The sequence below is a fragment of the Hemitrygon akajei genome, chromosome 27 (assembly GCF_048418815.1).
Source record: "Hemitrygon akajei chromosome 27, sHemAka1.3, whole genome shotgun sequence".
Taxonomy (NCBI): domain Eukaryota; kingdom Metazoa; phylum Chordata; class Chondrichthyes; order Myliobatiformes; family Dasyatidae; genus Hemitrygon; species Hemitrygon akajei.
The window spans coordinates 44062836-44084013 of NC_133150.1; the positions used below are offsets into that span (position 1 = coordinate 44062836).

At 42.4% G+C, this 21178-nt stretch overlaps 1 protein-coding gene across 1 annotated transcript; it reads right to left on the bottom strand.

Annotated features, from left to right (window-relative positions):
• Window positions 1-8494: 8494 nt before the first annotated feature.
• Window positions 8495-15711, bottom strand: LOC140717324 (pepsin A-like). The gene is made up of 9 exons (XM_073030798.1): window positions 15581-15711; window positions 15315-15477; window positions 14625-14742; window positions 13814-13932; window positions 12777-12976; window positions 11955-12074; window positions 10955-11099; window positions 9290-9388; window positions 8495-9145 (listed from the first exon to the last, which is right to left on the bottom strand). The coding sequence occupies exons 1-9, from the start codon at window positions 15634-15636 to the stop codon at window positions 8999-9001; spliced, it is 1167 nt and encodes a 388-aa protein (XP_072886899.1). The 5' UTR covers window positions 15637-15711; the 3' UTR covers window positions 8495-8998.
• Between the last annotated feature and the right edge of the window lie 5467 nt (window positions 15712-21178).

The window sequence follows — 21178 nt, forward strand, 5'->3', positions numbered from 1 at the left end:
CTCTCAATGGAAAAAGCCTATCCATGTCAATTCTATCTATCCCACTCATAATTTTAAATACCTCTATCAAGTCCCCCCTCAAACTTCTGCGCTCCAAAGAATAAAGACCTAACTTGTTCAACCTTTCTCTGTAACTTAGGTGCTGAAACCCAGGTAACTTTCTAGTAAATCTTCTCTGTGCTCTCTCTATTTTGTTGACATCTTTCCTATAATTCGGTGACAAGAACAGTACATAATACTCCAAATTTGGCCTCACCAATGCCTTGTAGAATTTTAACATTACATCCCAACTCCTGCACTCAATGCTCTGATTTATAAAGGCCGGCATACCAAAAGCTCTCTTCACCACCCTATCCACATCAGATTCCACCTTCAGGAAACTATGCACCATTATTCCTAGATCACTCTGTTCTGCATTCTTCAATGCCCTATCATTTACCATGTATGTCCTATTTGGATTATTCCTAGCAAAATGTAGCAGCTCATACTTATCAGCATTAAACTCCATCTGCCATCGTTCAGCCCACTCTTCTAACTGGCATAAATCTCTCTGCAAGCTTTCAAAACCTACTTCATTATCCACAATGCCACCTATCTTAGTATCATCTGCATACTTACTAAACCAATTTACCACACCATCATCCAGATCATTAATGTAAATGACAAACAACATTGGACCCCGTACAGATCCCTGAGTCACCACTAGTCACCGGCCTTCAACCTGACAAACAGTTATCCACCACTACTCTCTGGCATCTCCCATCCAGCCACTGTTGAATCCATTTTACTACTTCAATATTAATACCTAGCGATTGAACCTTAGTAACTAACCTTGCATGCGGAACCTTGTCAAAGACCTTACTGAAGTCCATATAGACAACGTCCACTGCTTTACCCTCGTCAACTTTCCTCGTAACCTCTTCAAAGAATTCAAGAAGATTTGTCAAACATGACCTTCCACGCACAAATCCATGTTGACTGTTCCTAATCAGACCCTGTCTATCCAGATAATTATATATACCATCTCTAAGAATACTTTCCATTAATTTACCCACCACTGACGTCAAACTGACAGGCCGATAATTGATAGGTTTACTCTTAGAACCCTTTTTAAACAATGGAACAACATGAGCAATATGCCAATCCTCCAGCACCATTCCCGTTTCTAATGACATTTGAAATCCTTCTGTCAGAGCCCCTGCTATTTCTACACTAACTTCCCTCAAGATCCTAGGGAATATCCTGTCAGGATCTGGGGATTTATCCACTTTTATATTCCTTAAAAGCTCCAGTACTTCCTCCTCTTTAATCGTCATAGTTTCCATAACTTCCCTACTTGTTTCCCTTACCTTACACAATTCAATATCCTTCTCCTTAGTGAATACCGAAGAAAAGAAATTGTTCAAAATCTCCCCCGTTTCTTTGGCTCCACACATAGCTGTCCACTCTGATTCTCTAAGGGACCAGTTATATCCCTCACTATCCTTTTGCTATTAATATAACTGTAGAAACCCTTTGGATTTATTTTCATCTTACTTGCCAAAGCAACCTCGTATCTTCTTATAACTTTTCTAATTTCTTTCTTAAGATTCTTCTTACATTCTTTATATTCCTTGAGCACCTCATTTACTCCATGCTGCCTATATTTATTGTAGATATCTCTCTTTGTCCCAATCCACTCCTTCTAAGTCTTTTCGCATCTCCTCAAAGTTAGCCTTTCTCCAATCAAAAATCTCAACCATGGGTCCAGTCCTATCCTTCTCCATAATTATATTGAAACTAATGACATTGTGCTCACTGGACCCAAAGTGCTCCCCAACACACACCTCCGTCACCTGACCTATCTCATTCCCTAACAGGAGATCCAACACTGCCCCTCCTCTAGTTGGTACCTCTATGTATTGCTGCAAAAAACTATCCTGCACACATTTTACAAACTCCAAACCATCCATCCCTTTTACTGTATGGGCTTCCCAGTCTATGTGTGGAAAATTAAAGTCTCCCACAATCACAACCCTGTGCTTACTACAAATATCTGTTATCTCCTTGCCAATTTGCTCCTCCAATTCTCGCTCCCCATTAGGTGGTCTATAATACACCACTATAAGTGATACTATACCATTCACATTCCTCAATTCCACCCAAATAATTTCCCTAGACGAGCCCTCTAATCTATCCTGCCAGAGCACCACTGTAATATTTTCTCTGACAAGCAAGGCAACACCTCCCCCTCTTGTCCCTCCAATTCTATCATACTTGAAGTAACGAAATCCAGGAATATTTAGTTGCCAATCTCACACCCCCTGCAACCATGTTTCACTAATAGCTACAACATCATATTTCCAGGTATCAATCCATGCTCTAAGCTCATCCACCTTTCTTACAATGCTCCTAGCATTAAAATAAATGTATTTAAGAAATTCTCCACCTCTTCCTCTCTGTTTATCTCTAACGGTGCAAACAACTTTACTATCTTCTTTTTCTTCCTTCTCCCATACATCTGTTCCTACACTCTGGTTCCCCTCCCCACTCATATCTAGTTTAAATCCACTGGAGCCTCTCTAGCAAACCTACCTGCAAGAAGATTTTTCACCCTCCAGTTCAGATGTAAACCATCCCGCCGGAACAGGTCCCACCTTCCCTGGAAAACTGCCCAATTATCTATAAATCTGAAGCCCTCGTGGCACAATTAGAGATTGGTTGGTGTGACACTGTGGGCATCACTGAGTCGTGGCTGAAGGAAGGACATAGTTGGGAGCTTAACATCAAAAGATATACTTTGTATCATAAGGACAGGCAGGAGGGTATTGGTGGTGGTCTGGCTATATTGGCAAGAGATGGAATTACATCTTTAGAAGGAGGTGACATAGGGTCTGAGAATGTTGAATCTTTGTGGGTGGAGTTAAGAAAACGCCAAGGTAAAAAAAAATTATGGGATTCATTTAGGCCTCCTAAAAGTAGCCGATATGTGGGGTTGTATTGTGGGTAGACTCAGAATACAATTAGAGGATTGCTGGACAGCATGAAGTGCCAAAAGAGGCTGTTCCTCATTATATCTCAATAAAATAAAAAATGAAGTTAGGAAAACAAAAGAATACAGAATGAAGTGTTACAGTTAGAGAGAAAGAGCAATACAGGTGGACAATAAGGGGTAAGATCAAAACGAGGTAGATTGTGAGCCCAAGAATCCATCTTATTTTGCTAGGGAACCATTCAATAGTCTTCAAACAGCAGGGAAAAGCCGTCCTTGAGCCTGGTGGTACAGAATTTCAGGGTTTTGTAGATTCTGGCCTATGAGAGAGGAGGGAAGAGACATTGTCTGAGGTGGATAGGTCTTTGATTACTCTGGCTGCCTCACCTGGAAGGACTGTCTGGGGCCCTGAATGGTGGTGAGGGAGGAAGTGTAAGGGCAGGTGTAGCACTTGTTCCGCTTACAAGGATAAGTGCCAGGAGGGAGATCACGTCCCATTCCCATTCTGATATGTCTATCCATGGCCTCCTCTATTGTCAAAATGAATCCAAACTCAGGTTGGAGGAACAACACCTTATATACCGGCTGGGTAGCCTCCAACCTGATGGCATGAACATTGACTTCTCTAACTTCCGTTAATGTCCCTCCTCCCCTTCTTACCCCATCCCTGACATATTTAGCTGTTTGCCTGTTCTCCATCTCCCTCTGGTGCCTCCCCCCACTACTTTCAAATCTCTTAGTATCTCTCCGTTCAGTTAGTCTTGACGAAGGGTCTCGGCCCGAAACGTCGACAGTGCTTCTCCTTAAAGATGCTGCCTGGCCTGCTGTGTTCCACCAGCATTTCGTGTGTGCTGTTTGAATTTCCAGCATCTGCAGATTTCCTCGTGTTTGCTCTACCTATAACCTCTTGCTTTTGTCTCTACATGGGCATCTGCCATTTCTCCCCACCTGAGTGGGGTCTTTTCCAGCACTCACCATGATATCAGGACCCAATAATCAATGGGCCCCTCAGATGTTAAAGAGCGGCTTGGACATCAGTCACCTGGAGGCGATGGTGACTTCTTTACTGAGTTTATCATTTCCACAATGAGAATAAAAGCTTGAAAATGGAAAACTACAGTGGCAACATGGAAGTTTTGTAAACACAGAGGTGGGCTTCATGAAGAGTGGTGACAGGAGATGATTAGTTCTGATTTGGTGGCTTCACCTTGCACTGTGTATTGGTCCAATTACTGCAGAGTTTCAATCTCCGGGGACTGTATAACCAGAGAACATTCGGTGGGACTTGGATGTGGTACTTTGAGGCCTCACAGACAGGATTGAGTAGGAGGTGTGTTGCAGTGGGAGGGGCCTGTGAATGCACAGGTAAGTGTTTTTATACTTGCTCTGTTCGCTCCGCTAAACAGAGTTTGTAGTTCCAGAGGCTTTTATTCACACACGTGCGCGCACACACACACACACACACACACACACACACACACACACACACACACAAACAATTGTGAGTCAGATGACGAAGAGGAAATGGAGTGGCAGGTGGATTGATGTGAGAAGAACAAGCTAAGTCAAAACATGGAGAAGAACAAGGAAATCATTGTGGACATCAGGACAACTGCTGTTCAGGAGGATTTAAACTAATGTGGCAGGGGGATGGGAACAAGTGCAGAGAGACAGAGGGCTGTAAAATGAGGGTAGAAGCAAAAACTAGTAAGGTGAAAAGTAAAAGTGGCAGGCAGGCAAATCCAGGGCAAAAAGCAAAAAGAACCACTTTTCAACACCATTGTATAAGGGCTAAGAGTGTTGTAAAAACAAGCCTGAAGGCTTTGTGTGTCAATGCGAGGAGCATTCGTAACAAGGTAGATGAATCGAATGTGCAGATAGTTATTAATGAATATGATATAGTTGGGATCACAGAGACATGGCTCCAGGGTGACCAAGGATGGGAGCTCAACATCCAGGGATATTCAATATTCAGGAGGGATGGACAGGAAAGAAAAGGAGGTGGGGTAGCATTGCTGGTTAGGGAGGAGATTAACGCAATAGAAAGGAAAGACATTAGCCTGGAGGATGGGTAATCGATATGGGTAGAGCTGCATAACATTAAGGGGCAGAAAACACTGGTGGGAGTATTGTACAGGCCACCTAACATTAGTAGTGAGGTTGGGGATGGCATTAAACAGGAAATTAGAAATGCGTGCAATAAAGGAACAGTAGTTATAATGGGTGACTTCAATCTACATATAGATTGGGTGAACCAAATTGGTAAGGGTGCTGAGGAAGAGGATTTCTTGGAATGTATGCGGGATGGTTTTCTGAACCAACATGTCGAGGAACCAACTAGAGAGCAGGCCATTCTAGACTGGGTATTGAGCAATGAGGAAGGGTTAGTTAGCAATCTTGTCGTGCGAGGCCCCTAGGGTAAGAGTGACCATAATATGGTGGAATTCTTCATTAAGATGGAGAGTGACATAGTTAATTCAGAAACAAAGGTTCTGAACTTAAAGAAGGGTAACTTTGAAGGTATGAGACGTGAATTAGCTAAGATAGACTGGCAAATGATACTTAAAGGGTTGACGGTGGATATACAATGGCAAGCATTTAAAGATCGCATGGATGAACTGCAACAATTGTTCATCCCAGTTTGGCAAAAGAATAAACCAGGGAAGGAAGTATACCCGTGGCTGACAAGGGAAATTAGCGATAGTATTAAATCCAAAGAAGAAACATATAAATTAGCAAAAAAAAGCGACACACCTGAGGACTTTGAGAAATTCAGAGACCAGCAAAGGAGGACAAAGGGCTTAATTAGGAAAGGGGAAAAAAGATTATGAGAGAAAGCTGGCAGGGAACATAAAAACTGACTGTAAAAGCTTTTATAGATATGTGAAAAGAAAAAGATTGGTCAAGACAAATGTAGGTCCTTTCCAGTCAGAAACAGGTGAATTGATCATAGGGAACAAAGACATGGCAGACCAATTGAATAAGTACTTTGGTTCTGTCTTCACTAAGGAGGACATAAATAATCTTCCGGAAATAGTAAGGGACCGAGGGTCTAGTGAGATGGAGGAACTGAGGGAAATACATGTTAGTAGGGAAGTGGTGTTAGGTAAATTGAAGGGATTAAAGGCAGATAAATCCCCAGGGCCAGATGGTCTGCATCCCAGAGTGCTTAAGGAAGTAGCCCAAGAAATAATGGATGCATTAGTGATAATTTTTCAAAACTCCTTAGATTCTGGATTAGTTCCTGAGGATTGGAGGGTGGCTAATGTAACCCCACTTTTTAAAAAAGGAGGGAGAGAGAAACCGGGGAATTATAGACCGGTTAGTCTGACATCGGTGGTGGGGAAAATGCTAGAGTGGCTTATCAAAGATGTAATAACAGTACATTTGGAAAGAGGTGAAATCATCGGACAAAGTCAGCATGGATTTGTGAAAGGAAAATCATGTCTGACAAATCTTATAGAATTTTTTGAAGATGTAACTAGTAGAGTGGATAGGGGGGAGCCAGTGGATGTGGTATACTTAGATTTTCAAAAGGCTTTTGACAAGGTCCCACACAGGAGACTAGTGCGCAAACTTAAAGCACACGGTATTGGCGGTATGGTATTGATGCGGATAGAGAATTGGTTGGCAGACAGGAAGCAAAGAGTGGGAGTAAACGGGACCTTTTCAGAATGGCAGGCAGTGACTAGTGGGGTACCGCAAGGCTCAGTGCTGGGACCCCAGTTGTTTACAATATATATTAATGATTTAGACGAGGGAATTAAATGTAACATCTCCAAGTTTGTGGATGACATGAAGCTGGACTGCGGTGTTAGCTGTGAGGAGGATGCTAAGAGGATGCAGTGTGACTTGGATAGGTTAGGTGAGTGGGCAATTTCATGGCAGATGCAATTTAATGTGGATAAATGTGAGGTTATCCACTTTGGTTGCAAGAACAGGAAAACAGATTATTATCTGAATGGTGGCCGATTAGGAAAAGGGGAGGTGCAGCGAGACCTGGGTGTCATTGTACACCAGTCATTGAAGGTGGGCATGCAGGTACAGCAGGCGGTGAAAAAGGCAAATGGCAAGTTGGCATTCATAGCAAAAGGATTTGAGTACAGGAGCAGGGAGGTTCTACTGCAGTTGTACAAGGCCTTGGTGAGACCGCACCTAGAATATTGTGTGCACTTTTGGTCCCCTAATCTGAGGAAAGACATTCTTGCCATAGAGGGAGTACAGAGAAGGTTCACCAGATTGATTCCTGGGATGGCAGGACTTTTATATGAAGAAAGACTGGATCGACTAGGCTTATACTCACTGGAATTTAGAAGACTCAGGGGGGATCTTATTGAAATGTATAAAATTCTAAAGGGATTGGACAGGCTAGATGCAGGAAGATTGTTTCCGATGTTGAGGAAGTCCAGAACGAGGGGTCACAGTTTAAGGATAAAGGGGAAGCCTTTTAGGACCAAGATGAGGAAAAACTTCTTCACACAGAGAGTGGTGAATCTGTGGAATTCTCTGCCACAGGAAACAGTTGAGACCGGTTCATTGGCTATATTTAAGAGGAAGTTAGATATGACCCTTCTGGCTAAAGGGATCAGGGGGTATGGAGAGAAAGCAGGTACAGGGTTCTGAGTTGGATGATCAGCCATGATCATACTGAATGGCGGTGCAGGCTCGAAGGGCCGAATGGCCTACTCCTGCACCTACCTTCTAAGTTTCTATCAGGAAAGTGCAGATGGACCATCCCCCTCTGTGAATACATGGCTCCCCTAGGGAGGAGATAATCACGCCATTCATATCAAGGATAACATCACCTGGTCCCTTAATAACATGTCCCTGAAGAAGAATGCACAGCAGAATCTCGATTTCCTAAGGAGATTGAGGGCAGTGATGGTCCGCCACTTCCCCATCTTAAAGGAATTTTATTGGAGCACCATTCAGAGGTCTCCCTACCATCCATCCGATACATTTATCAGAAGCGCTACGTACAAAGGGCCCTTCGTACTATCAAGGATCCCACCCATCATCCAGCACCCTGTTTGACTTTCTACCATCAAGCAAGAGACACCGATACATTAAAACAACAACGGTCAGGATGGGAACAATTTCTTCCCTCAGGACATTAGCTTTCTGAACTCCCTCATGCATTGCATTCAAAATGTCACTGGTTCATCTGTTCTGTAACTTACAACATTTAGTTTATGCACTTTGCATTGTTTATTTGTGTGTAATCCATCTGTAGATTTCATTCATACTTTCATAAGTTACTGTGTGTAATATGTACTACAGTGCTTTACACCCTGGTTCAGAGAAACATTGTCTCTCTTGACAGTATACAAGTCCATAGTTAAATGACAATAGAATTGACTTGACTTTAAACACACACACACTCACACTCACACACACACACACACATACAATCACACACACACACACACACACACACACACACACACACACACACACACACACACACACACACACACACACACACACTCATTCAAAGAAAAAGGAACTGGAATTCTTGTAATATGCATCTCATGATTAAAGTTTATTCAACATTTTTATGAACTATTTATAGATATATCCCACAGGATAGAACAGTAGGCTGTGTGATGTTCAGCTCACGTTTACATCGAACCAGATTTCACTCCATGAGAATGGTTCAGGAGTGAAGCACTGGAAACCACAGCTGAAGAGGGAAATCAGGAAAGAAGAGAGGAAAGGTGCTAGGCAATCTGAGAAGAGATTACATAATTACATGATCTCAATATTTGCATATCCAGTCCAGACCCAAAATTCATAGATTGGTCCTTTAAAATCCCATCCTGGCCAGGCACTTATTTCAGTTACCCCTCTTTTTGCATTTTCCTTTAAGTAAAAACCCAGCATTCAATACGGTGGCTTCACCTTCAGGATTCTGAAAGTGACACCCTGATCTTTGATACTGTATGGTCAGATGACAAATGAGATGGCTTAAGTCAACCTGCAAATTTGAACTGGGATGGACCTTCAATGGGAATATTGAGGGGCAGGTTAGATGGCCTTAGCCAATCCCACTCGGTTGTTTCCTCTGTCGAAGATGGAGTAATATTCTCTAATGAAGACATCTCCCAAAATCCAGAGGTTTCCACCAGTGCCGCTAAATCCACTGTCGCAGCTGACCGTGTTAGAGTAACTGGTCTGGAAGGAAATGGAGAGCAATTAACACCAGGTCAAGTGTCCACTCAATAAATGATCATTATAACATGTGTCATTAAACCGTGCAAAGTTAATGAATGCATCCCTTGAAATTCTCATCCCCCATATGTTTGATGAATCACGTACCTTCAGTGTGTAGGCTGAGGCAGGGAGAGTGAAGTCATATCCATTGATGGTGAAGACCACATCAGGCATATTGCCAATATTGTTGCAATTTATGGTGTACTGTGAAAGAAGAGCAACAATATTTAGACCATCAGACATAGGAGCAGAACTGAGCCATTCAACCCATCCAGTCTTCTCTGCCTTTTCATCATAGCTGACTTACATTCCCTCGCAACCCCATTTGTCTGCCTTCCCCTTAATCAAGAAACTGTCTACACTGCTTTAAATATATTCACTGACATGGACTCCACAGCCAACTTTGGCAACAACTTCCACTGATACATCACCCTCTGGCTAAAGAAATGCCTCTTCATAACAGTTCTAACAGGATATCCTTCTATTCTGAGGCTGTGTTCTCTGGTCCTAGACTCTCTCACTATTGAAAACATCCTCGCCACACTTCTTTTTAAATTTAGCGCATTGGGTGTTCATTCTGTGGCCTCACCTCCACCAGAGAAACCAGAGGCAGATAGGGTAGCCACTTTGCATAGCACCTTAATTCAAACCACAGGGATGACCCTAACTTCCAAGAAAGTTGTTATTTTAAATTTCCATCCCATTCCTACTCTGACTTTGTTTTCTCTGATCTTACATTAGTAAGACCACATCATCTAATAATTAGGTTTGTTACAGTCCTCAGAAATCATTGGTGAAATCAGTCATTTCTGATCGACAGACTTTCCAAAACTGGCCACTTCTGATGTAAAGTCATCAACGTGTATCACTATTTTAATTCTCCCTCACTATAAATGCTGGAGGAACTCAACTGGTCAGGCAGGGTCTATGCAGAGGAATGAACAGTTGATGTTTCAGGCAAAGACCCTTCATCAGGATTTTCAGCATCTAAAGACTCTCTTTTCTTTATTTCTCTCTCCACAGATGCTGCCTGACCCAATGTGTATTTCCATGCTTTAATGCTTTTACAACTAATAGAGAAAGGTTGAATGTACAATGATGATAAAACACAATCCATGGCCTCCTTCCTCTTCTGTCGCGATGAGGCCACAATCAGTCGGAGGAGCAACAGCTTATATTCCATCTGGATAGCCTCCAACCTGATGGCATGAACACTGATTTCTCACACTTCTGGAAATTGCCCCACCCACACACCACTCCTTCACCATTCCTCATTCCTGTTTCCCTCTTGCACCTGATCTCCTTACCTGTCCATCATCTCCCTTTCCTGTTCTTCCCCTTCACCTTCTTCCATGGTTTTCTGTCCTCTTCTATCAGATTCCCCCTTCTCCGGCCCTTTATCTCTTTCTCCAATCAACTTCCCATCTCTTTATTTCACCCCTCTCCCACCAATTTCACCTATCACCTTGTGCCTCTTCCGTCCCTCTCCCCCACCTTCTTACTCTAACTTCTCTTTCTTTCCAGGCCTGATGAAACATTGACTGTTTATTCTTTTCTATAGAAACTGCCTGGCCTGCTGAGTTCATCCAGCGATTCGTGGTTGTTACATTGTGAATGGAGATGGTAATCCTAGCCATTTCTCACTGAGCACATTCTTTGCACAATCACTGCTGCTGGCATGACAGATCATTTCAGTAACTCAATGTGCTGTCTGTATACTGAATTTACAGCTGCCATCTGAGCACAGACCACTGGACAATCAGCCCCTACCTGGCCATAATAATTTGGAGTTGCTCCAATGCTTTGCTGAATATTGCCGATGTAATTTCCGCCAACAGCGATAAGAGAAGTTCCAGTATCAACGATGCCAGGGCAACCTTGAGAGCAAGCCACAATCTGGCCGTTGACTGTCACTCTGAGGGAGAAACATCATAATGTTAGCCTAAAATGCTGATTTGGATTTATTGCCAAAATCAGAGTCAAATTAAACTTATTATCAAAGAATGTATATGTCACCCTGTACTGTACTACCCTGAGATTCAATGACAGACAAATAAAGAAACACAATAGATATTATGAAAGCTATCAATAAGCAAAGACTGACAAACAATCAATGTGCAAAAATGACAAATTGTGCCAATTAAAATAACTAAAACTGAGAATATGAGTTTAGGAGTTCTTGAAGTTGCGTGTATGGGTTGTAGAAGCAGTTCAGAATTGAGTCCGAAATTCAAGAAAATAATTTGGAAAATCTCGTCATCAAGCTGAAGTATTCCTTATATCTAGTTCGATTGTACTTGGACTATTGTGTTTAGTTCTCATTGCCTCATTATAGGAAAGATGAGGAAGTTTTAGAAAGTGTGCAGAGGAGATTTACCAGGATGTTGCCTGGATTAGAGAGCATATCTCATGAGGTAGGTTGAGTGAGCTAGGGATTTTCTCTTTGGACCAACGGAGGATGAGAGATGACTTGCGAGATGTAAGGAGAGGAGAAGGGGTGAGAGGGGACCCAGAACAGGTAATGGATAAAGAGAGAAGGGGAATGGGGAAAAATTATCGGAAGTTAGAAAAATCAATGTTCATGCCAGCAGAGAGGAGGCTGCCCAGATGGAATATCAGGAGTTGCTCCTCCATCCACACTGTAGCCTCATCATGACTCTAACAATTGTTTTCTCTATAAATTCTAACTATATAACTGGTTCAACTCACTGAAAGTTAATCATCAATGGCTGATCAGTGAGAGAATACCGCAGATGGAGATACCACTTACCTCTGGATCTCAATTTGCCAATAGGCCTCCTGGGTAACAGGGACCCAGTAGATTGGGCCAGTGTAGCGGCTTGAGTCAATTCCACCAAAAAGGACTTCACTTCCAGATTCACCATTTGTCCTGGAAAACAACGTTAAATAAGAATATCTCAGATTTAAACGCTCAAAAGATGTACAGATTTTGGTTAGTAAGTTGTAGGCACGATGTGTAGACACCAGAAGTGAGGTGGCACTCTCAGGCTGTCCCCAGCACATCCCTGAAACACATCAGCAAGTTTCAATATACATGCAAAAAATAAAGCTAATCTTTAAATCTTTAAAGGAATAATTTCATTAAAATTGCAACAAAAACATGCATTTATAGAGTCACACAGCATGGAAAAGGGGCTTTTACTCCAACTCATCCATGCTCACCATTTACACCAATCCCACTTGCCCCCGTCTGTTCCATGTCTTCCTAAGCCTTTCCTATCCACGTATTCAAGTCACTCTAGACATTAAATGAGTTGTCCAAGCTGAAGTAACAATAAAACTCTGAGAATGATGGACATCTTTATCTGACTGGAGACCAAAATGTCTTCAACTTCCAGTTCAATTAACGTCATCAGCCCTGACCTGACATGTTGGACCGGACCCAGTAATCTGCTTTTTAAGTTTTCAACATCATCCCTATTTTATATTCTCGATTTAATTCCTAGAATCCCATTGAACTAAAATAAATAACCAGAATCGTCAGAAGAAGAAGTGATGTTGGTACCAACCAAATTAACATGTCACATTACAGATCCTCCGGTAGTGAAGGAAGGAGTTACAAAGTGCTAACCTTGTCAAGTAGACAGAAAAGAGTGGCTGTGAAACCAGATGCTGAGACATTATGTTGTCGAACACTGTAGTGGCTCCTTCTGCCGCAAGTGATGGATAGCCCAAGCCCAAAATACCGTCGAAATTACAGTAGGAGAAGAAACCGCCGGGTTCGGTCTCACTTAATCCAAACTCTTGTCCATTGATCACAAGGTTAGAAAGCTGGTCAGACAGATTTAAAGAGAAATTAATCAGATATTTATCCTGTCAGGCCGCACATGGGCACAGCTCATGGAGCTGCTGCCTCACAATGCCAGTGACCCAGGTTCAAACCCGTCCTCTGGTATTTCCCGCATGGAGTTTGTAGATCATCCCCTGTGATCAGGTGGGTTCTTTCTGTCTGATCTGATTTTCTCTCATTCCCCAAAGACATGCTGATTGATTGGTTAATTGGTCACTATAAATTATTCAAGAGCTAGAATCTAGAGGGTGTTGAGAAAGACTAAAGGACGATTCATGCTGAACTGATACATGTTCAGCATGGTTTTTGGCCCAAAATATCAACTGTACCCTATTCCCTAGATGCTGCCTGGCCTGCTGAGTTCCCCCAGGATTTTAAGTGTGTACATTTTTTATTCTCTTATGTTGTATTACTTATTTCTGATTAAAATTAATAAACATATATATATATACTTAGAGTAACACAGTTCTGTCTCTCCATATTTATTCATCATGTATTTCGTTGCACTACCTCTGTAAACTGAACAATTTTCATAACATATGTCGGTGATATTAACTCTGATTCTGATTCTGATATGTCGTTAAATTTGTTAACTTTGAGTTTGCTGTACAATAATAGAGAGACAAACTACAGATTACAGTAAATACATACATATATAGTGTGTGTATGTATGTATATATATATATATGAGTGAAATTAAATAAGAAGTATTAAATAGTCTTCAATAATATTGAGAATGTTGTATCAGTTTGGATCTCTGAGTTTTGCAGTAGAGGTATCACTGTGGTTTGAGTTATGAGGGTGAAGAGTTCACTTACTCTCAGAGTATCATATCCCAGAAAACCGGTCATACTTCCTGTCCCATACGTGATGGACAGATACTTATTATTCGTGCGGAAGGTTGAGGACTGGGATGGGTTGAATCTGTGGTGCTTCACTGCAAAGAAACATCCATTTCATCAATGAAACAAAAAGTTTCAATATATCACCCTGTGCCAAACAAACCCCGGTCAATAGTTCCCTAAGACTCGTCAAAAGCACACCAAGCATCGCAGGGCTGGCAGACTCCGAGATTTCCCCTTCAGCCAAGTTGCAAACATTCTACCCCTCACCAGACCAGAGCCCCAGTTTCCACCCACATTCCAAAGACATGAGGGAGACAAAGTTGAGGTCACGCTACACTGGGGGCAGAAGCAAGACAACACTTGCAGGCTGTCTGCTGCACGTCCATGGACTGTGTCATTGATGGAAGCAAAACAATTCAACATCTGTTTCAATGGTGCGACATTCATTTAACATATAATGTACATCGAGTCCCAGCAATGTCCTCATAATTCCCTTTCACACGCTTTCCAGCTTAACAACATCTTTCCTGTAGAGAGATGATCAAACCTGTACACAATATTCCAGCTGTGGCCTCAGCATCATCTGATCTTCTATACCCAATACCCTGACTGATGAAGGCCAGAATGCCAAAACCCTTCTTCACCACAATGTCTACCTGTGACACCACATTCAGGGATACATGTACTTGTATCTCTAGGTCCCTCTATTCTCTAACACTCCAGAGGGCCCTACCTCAGTGTCAGAACTGATAAATATGTTAATATCAATGTTATATTTTCTTACCGCATGGTGTCTGGCTGCAGTAGACTGATGGGACCCAGAGGTTGGATGAGCCAGTATCAAAGACGACAGTGAAGCTCTGTGGGGGGTTACCGATGCTGATGGCTCCGTAGTATGACAGCTGTCGGCAAAAACAAGATGTCCTTGGTTACTCAGATTAAGTGTGATTGCCTTCATAAAGACTGGAGAGGAAAGGGGAAGAAGACAGAAGTAAGAGAGGCTGGAGTACAAACTAGCAGCTGATACGTACGTCCAGGTAAGAGGGAAGAACTGTGGGTGGGTGTATGAGCGGGATGAAATAAGAAGCTGGGAGGTGATAGGTGGAATTTTACTAATCGGAAACCAATTCACCGTGTTACCAATTTTCCACTTCTTATCACACCAACTCTTTTCCCAGCAGGAACTGGAATAGGGTTCCTCTTGTCCCCACCCCCCACCTGACTAGCTTCCACATTCAATGGATCATACCCCATCATTTCTATCAGACTCTACAGGATTCCACCACTGGACTCATCTCCCCACCACTGCTCCCCCATCAGCATTCTGAAGGGACTATTCCTTCTGCACCTCCTGTTCTTCTCTTCAAATAGGAACTCGCTCTAAAAACAATAGAAATGTTACACCATTTTCATTAAGAATGTCAAGAGTTCCTTCACCCCACATTTCAGATCATAGCAGTCAAGGATTACTTACATCCATGTAGTTGGTCATAGGCTCCTCTGATGCCAAAGTTTCAATGGAACAAGCACCTTTGAACTTTGTGCAGGGATCATATGGATGTTTCTTGAGGAAATCTTCCAACAATCCCTTCTCCCGAAGAACATCTCGGGCAGATTTTCCTTTACGTAAAGGAACTCTGTAAAGTGGGAAATGATTTAAGAATGTCAGCATCTGTTATTGTTCCTTGTGGAGAAAAATTAATTGCCAAAAGCATTAAGATTTGGTTAAAATGATCCTACCTGATGACGGCATCAGAGAGCTGGATGCATACAAAGGCAAGGAGTAACCACTTCATGTTGAATCGATTGGATTCCTTTCAGAATCTGACATCGGGCTTCTGAGCCCTAATATTTATACTCAAGGAATCATTGTCACATGGACACAGATACAATCATTCCACATGAGAAGTAAATATAATTGTCCTCGTGATCAGTTTATCTTTGATAAAACACATTCTATTCAGGACACCCTTCAATATAGAAGTTGATTTATAATAAAGTATGTTAAGTGCTGTGGAATTAAAGTCTTATCACAGATAACACAATCAGAAATTAGATTAAGAACTGTTTTATCAAATGACTGAGACCTATACAGCCCTTCCAGGTGAGGTAGTTCCAGGTGACGTAGCCCTTTACTTGTGAATCCACCACAGTCATTTATTGTATCTGGTTTTCCTATTGAGGCCTCCTCTACATCAGTGAGACCTGACAAAGAATGGAGGATGGCGTCATTGACTGGCTATGATGTCTATGTCTCTCCTAATTTTGTGACATCCAACTAAGTTCAAAGACCAGAGTAAATTTAAACATTGACTGTTTATTCACTTCCACAGATGCTGCCTGACCTGCTGAGTTCCTCCAGCACTTTATGTGTGTTGCTTTGGATTTCCAGCATCCGCAGACTTTCTCATATGCAGGGAAATCTGTCATTTGTGTCAAGTCAAATCAGCGAGGATTGTGCAATGCAGCCTGAAAGTATCGCTACACTTCTGGTGCCAATATAGCATGCCCACAAATTACTGACCCTAGGCAAAAGTCTTTGGAATGTGGGAGGAAACCAGAGCACTGGGAAGAAATCCACATGGTCACAGGGAGAATGTACAAACTCCTTACAGACAATGGGGGAAATCGATCCCTAATTTACAGTTAGCTTTGTAAAGCGTTGCACCAACCTCTGCGTTACTGTGCTGCCTGACGTGTGTTTTTGCCACATTGACCTTCATAAATCAGATAACTGGGCTGTTGTCTTAAAGTTGTCTAAGACGTGGGTCAGGCCAAATTTGGAGTATTGTGTGCAGTTCTGGTCACCTATCTACTGGAAAGATATCAGGCAGATTGAAAGAGGACAGAGAAAATTTACAAGGGTATTGCTAGGACTTGAGGAACTGAGGAACAAGGAAAGGTTGCATCGACCTGGACTTCATCCCTGCAGCGAAGGAGAACGTGAGGGAATTCGATGGTTGTGTACAGAATGTTAATGGGAATGGATATTGTCAATGGAAGCAGGCATTTTTTGTTGAGGTTGGATAAGACAGGAAGTACAGGTAATAGGTTAAGGGTGAAAGGTAAAATATTTAAGGAAAATTTGAGAGGGGACCATCATGACTCAGAAGATGGTGAGAGTGTGGAATGAGCTGTCAGTGGAAGTGGAGGACTCGAGTTTGATTGCAACATTTAAGAGAAGTTTGGATAAGTACATGAATGGGGAGGATCATGGTCCAGATGAGGATAGCCCAAGGATACGGCCTGGAAGACGAGCGTGCTTACACAGTTCCGGGATTTCATGTCTCCGGGGACATGCTGATTCCAGGCTGGTGCCGCAAACTGAAGCATCGCGGGAGAACACGGAACATCGGGAGCAGCGGGTTGGCTGCCAGGGGTCGTGTGCTCGGGGAGCTGCACCTTCTTGGTGCCAAATCTCCGGGCGCAGAGCTCGGAAAAAGCGAAGCAACCGACTTGTAACATCGTAAATCAGTGAGTTGTTTGTTATGCCTCCTGTCTCGATGTGAAACGGGACACCCCTTTTTCCCTTATTAGGGAGAGAGAGAGACTGTGGTATGTCAAATTACTGGGTGAATGAGTACTCTTTGGGGTACTGCAAGTCTGTGTCCTCATTGATTCTTTGCTGCACGACTGATTGATCACTGAAGGGTGTTGATGCATCTTTGCTGGTGGGTGGAGGGTGGAAGTTGCCTTGCAGCTGGTTGTGCATGGGAGGGGGAGTTGCGGGGGATTTGGGGCTTTAATGTTTTAACTGTCATTCATTCCTTGGGGAACTCCTTTGTTTTTGTGGATGTCTGGGAAGAAAATGAATTTCAGGATGTATATTGTATGCCTTTCTCTGACAGTAAAAGCACTTATTGAAACTTATTTTAATCTTCTGAAATTCTCTGACTCCAAACCCTTCCTATTGTTGTACATTGCTAAATATTTTTAATTTTCCCTACCTCCACCTCTACTTCTAGCAGCTCATTCCATATACCCACCACATTACATGGGGGAAAACATTGCCCCTCAGGTCCCCTTTAAATCTTTCCCATCTCACCTTAAACCTCTACCTTTTATTTCTAGACCATGAAAAGGACTGTGACTATTCACGTTATGTACAACAGCTCATGATTTTATAAACCTCGAGAAGGTCACCCCTCAGCCTCCTTCACTCCAGGGAAAACAGACACAGCCTATCCAGTCTCTTGAAACCAAGAAAGAAAAGAAGGGTAGCTCGATCTACAACCCCTAAATATCTACCTCCCGCACAAAGAAATGGACAAAATGGAGCAGGCATATCAATCTCCAAATCCCCCTCTCCACACACAACGAATGTGAAAAATCGGGCAAAAAACATAGAATATAAAATACTATGAGACTAAAAAAAAAATCTATAGTCCAAGTCCAAATCCAAAACGCAGAAAACCTGGGTTTTCCCTCTCTGACACCAGTGTTCAAAAGGTAGTATCCCTTCTCTGAGAGCAGAGCAATCCCACCAGCGATCAAAATTCTGGCAGCAGGTGTTCACCTCCCGCATTCGCTTGATATTTCAACGTCTCTACTTGTTTTAATCGGTGAACAATGGAAACTTTAATCCACAAAATGGAGTCGAGCATCGACTTGAGGGCCATCCTGCAGACGTATCCTCATGATCCTGCCAGCGACCACAGAGCACCAGAACACCCTGACGATTTCCAAAATGGAAATCACAGGCCCAAACATCTCAGAATCATATTCAAGACAAAAAAAAACAAACAGAAAAGAAGCAAAACATATGGTTTCATAATCTATCCAGAGTCACGAGTCCAATTGTTATCGACATCACACTACAAAGAATCAAATCCGACTGCCATCGATTCTACAGTACAAAGAGTTATAACTCCAATCATCATGGACACTGCAGTAAGAAGTGTTGTGATTCCGATTGTCATACACACTACAGCACAGAGACAGGCCCCGCATCCAATCCAGCCCATGCCAGTCTAGTCTTCTGTCTGATTCCAGCTCCCACACCCACATCAATGCCCTCCTGCACCCACACATCCATATACCTATCCTAACTTCTTAAAGACTCACTCTTAATGATTTAAGAACACCTCCTCCCCCTTCACCATCAGATGTCTGAACAGTTCATAAACCCATGAATAGCAAAGCACAGGAAGAGTCCCTTTGGCCTTCAATATTCCCTGGGGCTCATTCCAAGCATCAAACAGTCTCCGTGTAAAAGACTTGCCCCATACATCTGCTTTAAACTTAACAGTAGGTCTTAGACAGTAGACAGTAGGTCTCTGTCGAAATGTGCAATATGCAACTTATATTAATTTATAGTAAATGGTATGCACAACAAATATAACATGAGATCCTCAGTGATGTGTATGCCGAGGATCTTAAATCTGTTCACCCTCTCAGCCCTAGATCCATTGATGTCGACAGGGGCTAGCCTGTCTCCATTCCTCCTGTAGTCCACAACCAGCTCCTTCATTTTTGTGACATTGAGGGAGAGGTTGTCTTCTTGACACCATGGTGTCAGGGTGATGACTTCTTCTCTGTAGGCTGCCTCATTATTATTTGAGATTAGGACAATCAGTGCTGTCCTGTCAGCAACTTTAATTAGCAGATTGGAGCTGTGGGTGGCGACACACTCGCTGGCTATCTATCCCTCTCATACTCTCAGAGGCCATTTATTAGATACACCCATGCACCTGCTCGTTAATGCCAATATCTAATCAGCCAATCATGTAGCTGCAACTCAATGCATAAAAGCATGCAGACATGCTCAAGAGGTTCAGCTGTTCTTCAGACCAAAGCTCAGAATGGGGAAGTAATGTGATCTAAGTGACTTTGTCCGTGGAATGATGGCTGGTGCCAGATGGGGTGGCTTGAGTACCCTAGAAACTACTGATCTCCAGGAAATTTCATGCACATCTCTGGACGTTACAGAGAATGGTGCGATAAGCAAAAATCATACAGTGAGAAACTGTTCTGTGGGCAGAAACGCCTTGTTAATGAGAGACGTTAGAGGAGAATGGCCAGACTGGTTCAAGCTGACCGGAAGGTGACATGAACTGAAATAACCACATGTTACAACAATAGTGTGCGGAAGAGCATTCCTGAATACACAACATGTCAAAACTTGATGTGGATGGGCTACAGCAGCAGAAGACCACAAACATACACTCAGTGACCACTTTATCAGGTATAGGAGGTACCTCATACAGAGGCGACTGAACGTAAACTTATAAAAATATATCAGGTCTCCGTTCAGCTTCCTCCACTGCAGAGAACACGACACAAGGTTGTCTAATCTCTCCTTAAATCACATACACTCTAATCCAAGAAACATCTTGGTAAACCACTTTTGCACACTCTCCAATAACTAGACCCAGCAGTTCCATCAAAGTGAAAAGTTCTTTACAAAAAAAATTATCAGCACAGTATCGAGAGGTTAGCATAACCATGTAATGTGCCAGCTGTAAGATTGGGATTCATTTCCTGCCACTGTCTAGAAGGAGTTTTTGCGTACTCCCTGGGACCGCGTGGATTTCCTCCGGGTGCTCTGTATTCCTCTCACTTTCCAAGGATGTACAAATTAGAATTACTAAACTGTCAGCCTGCTATATTGACACAAGAAGCATGCTGAAACCTGCAGACCACCCCATCACGTATGCGGACTGTGTTGGTCATTGACACAAATGATGTATTTCACAGTACGTTTCAATGTTTCCATGTACTGTCCTTGTGACATATAAAGCTAATCCGACTCTTCAAAAACTCAGTGAAATTAAACTTTGGAATCGCAGGCTGAAGCACGGAACAGGACAAATCATCTCAAACTATTTTTATAATAGTTTCAAGGATATTCAGATCTGGGGAATTATTTAATCAAATGGATAATAATCAGATTTGTAAACATATTCAAAAATGCTCTGTCAACAAAAGAGAATCAGTAATAAGTGCATATTATTGACTATTAATTGATAAGGTGAGCAATTAAACATGACTTCTATTAATAATCTCTTGTGTTTCTCTCTGTTCTCACTGCTGATCTCAGGCAACAATGAAAACAAAATCAAGAGAAAATCCTCAAATTCTGCAAATCCAAGCAACGCACACAGAATACTGGATGATCTCACAGGCCAGGCAGCATTTCTGGAAAAAAGTACAGTTGACATAAGACCCTTCATCAAAACAAAATAATTGCCCTCAAAAATGCCCTCAGTTCAATTTCAGTTCTGAAGTCACTTGTCGAGAGTCAGCTCCATCGTGAGTACTGGCCTCCGTAGTATCTGAGACATCTTGAAGGAGCAGAGCCTCAGAAGGCAGCACCCATCATTGAGAACCCCCAACACA

Coding starts and splice junctions, on each gene's coding strand:
- LOC140717324 (XM_073030798.1), bottom strand. CDS start 15,636: ATGAAGTGGTTACTCCTTGCCTTTGTATGCATCCAGCTCTCTGATGCC. Junction 15,478..15,580: donor CTCTCTGATGCCGTCATCAG/GTAGGATCATTT, acceptor CCCACTTTACAG/AGTTCCTTTACGTAAAGGAA. Junction 12,075..12,776: donor TTTTCTGTCTACTTGACAAG/GTTAGCACTTTG, acceptor GTTGTTTTCCAG/GACAAATGGTGAATCTGGAA.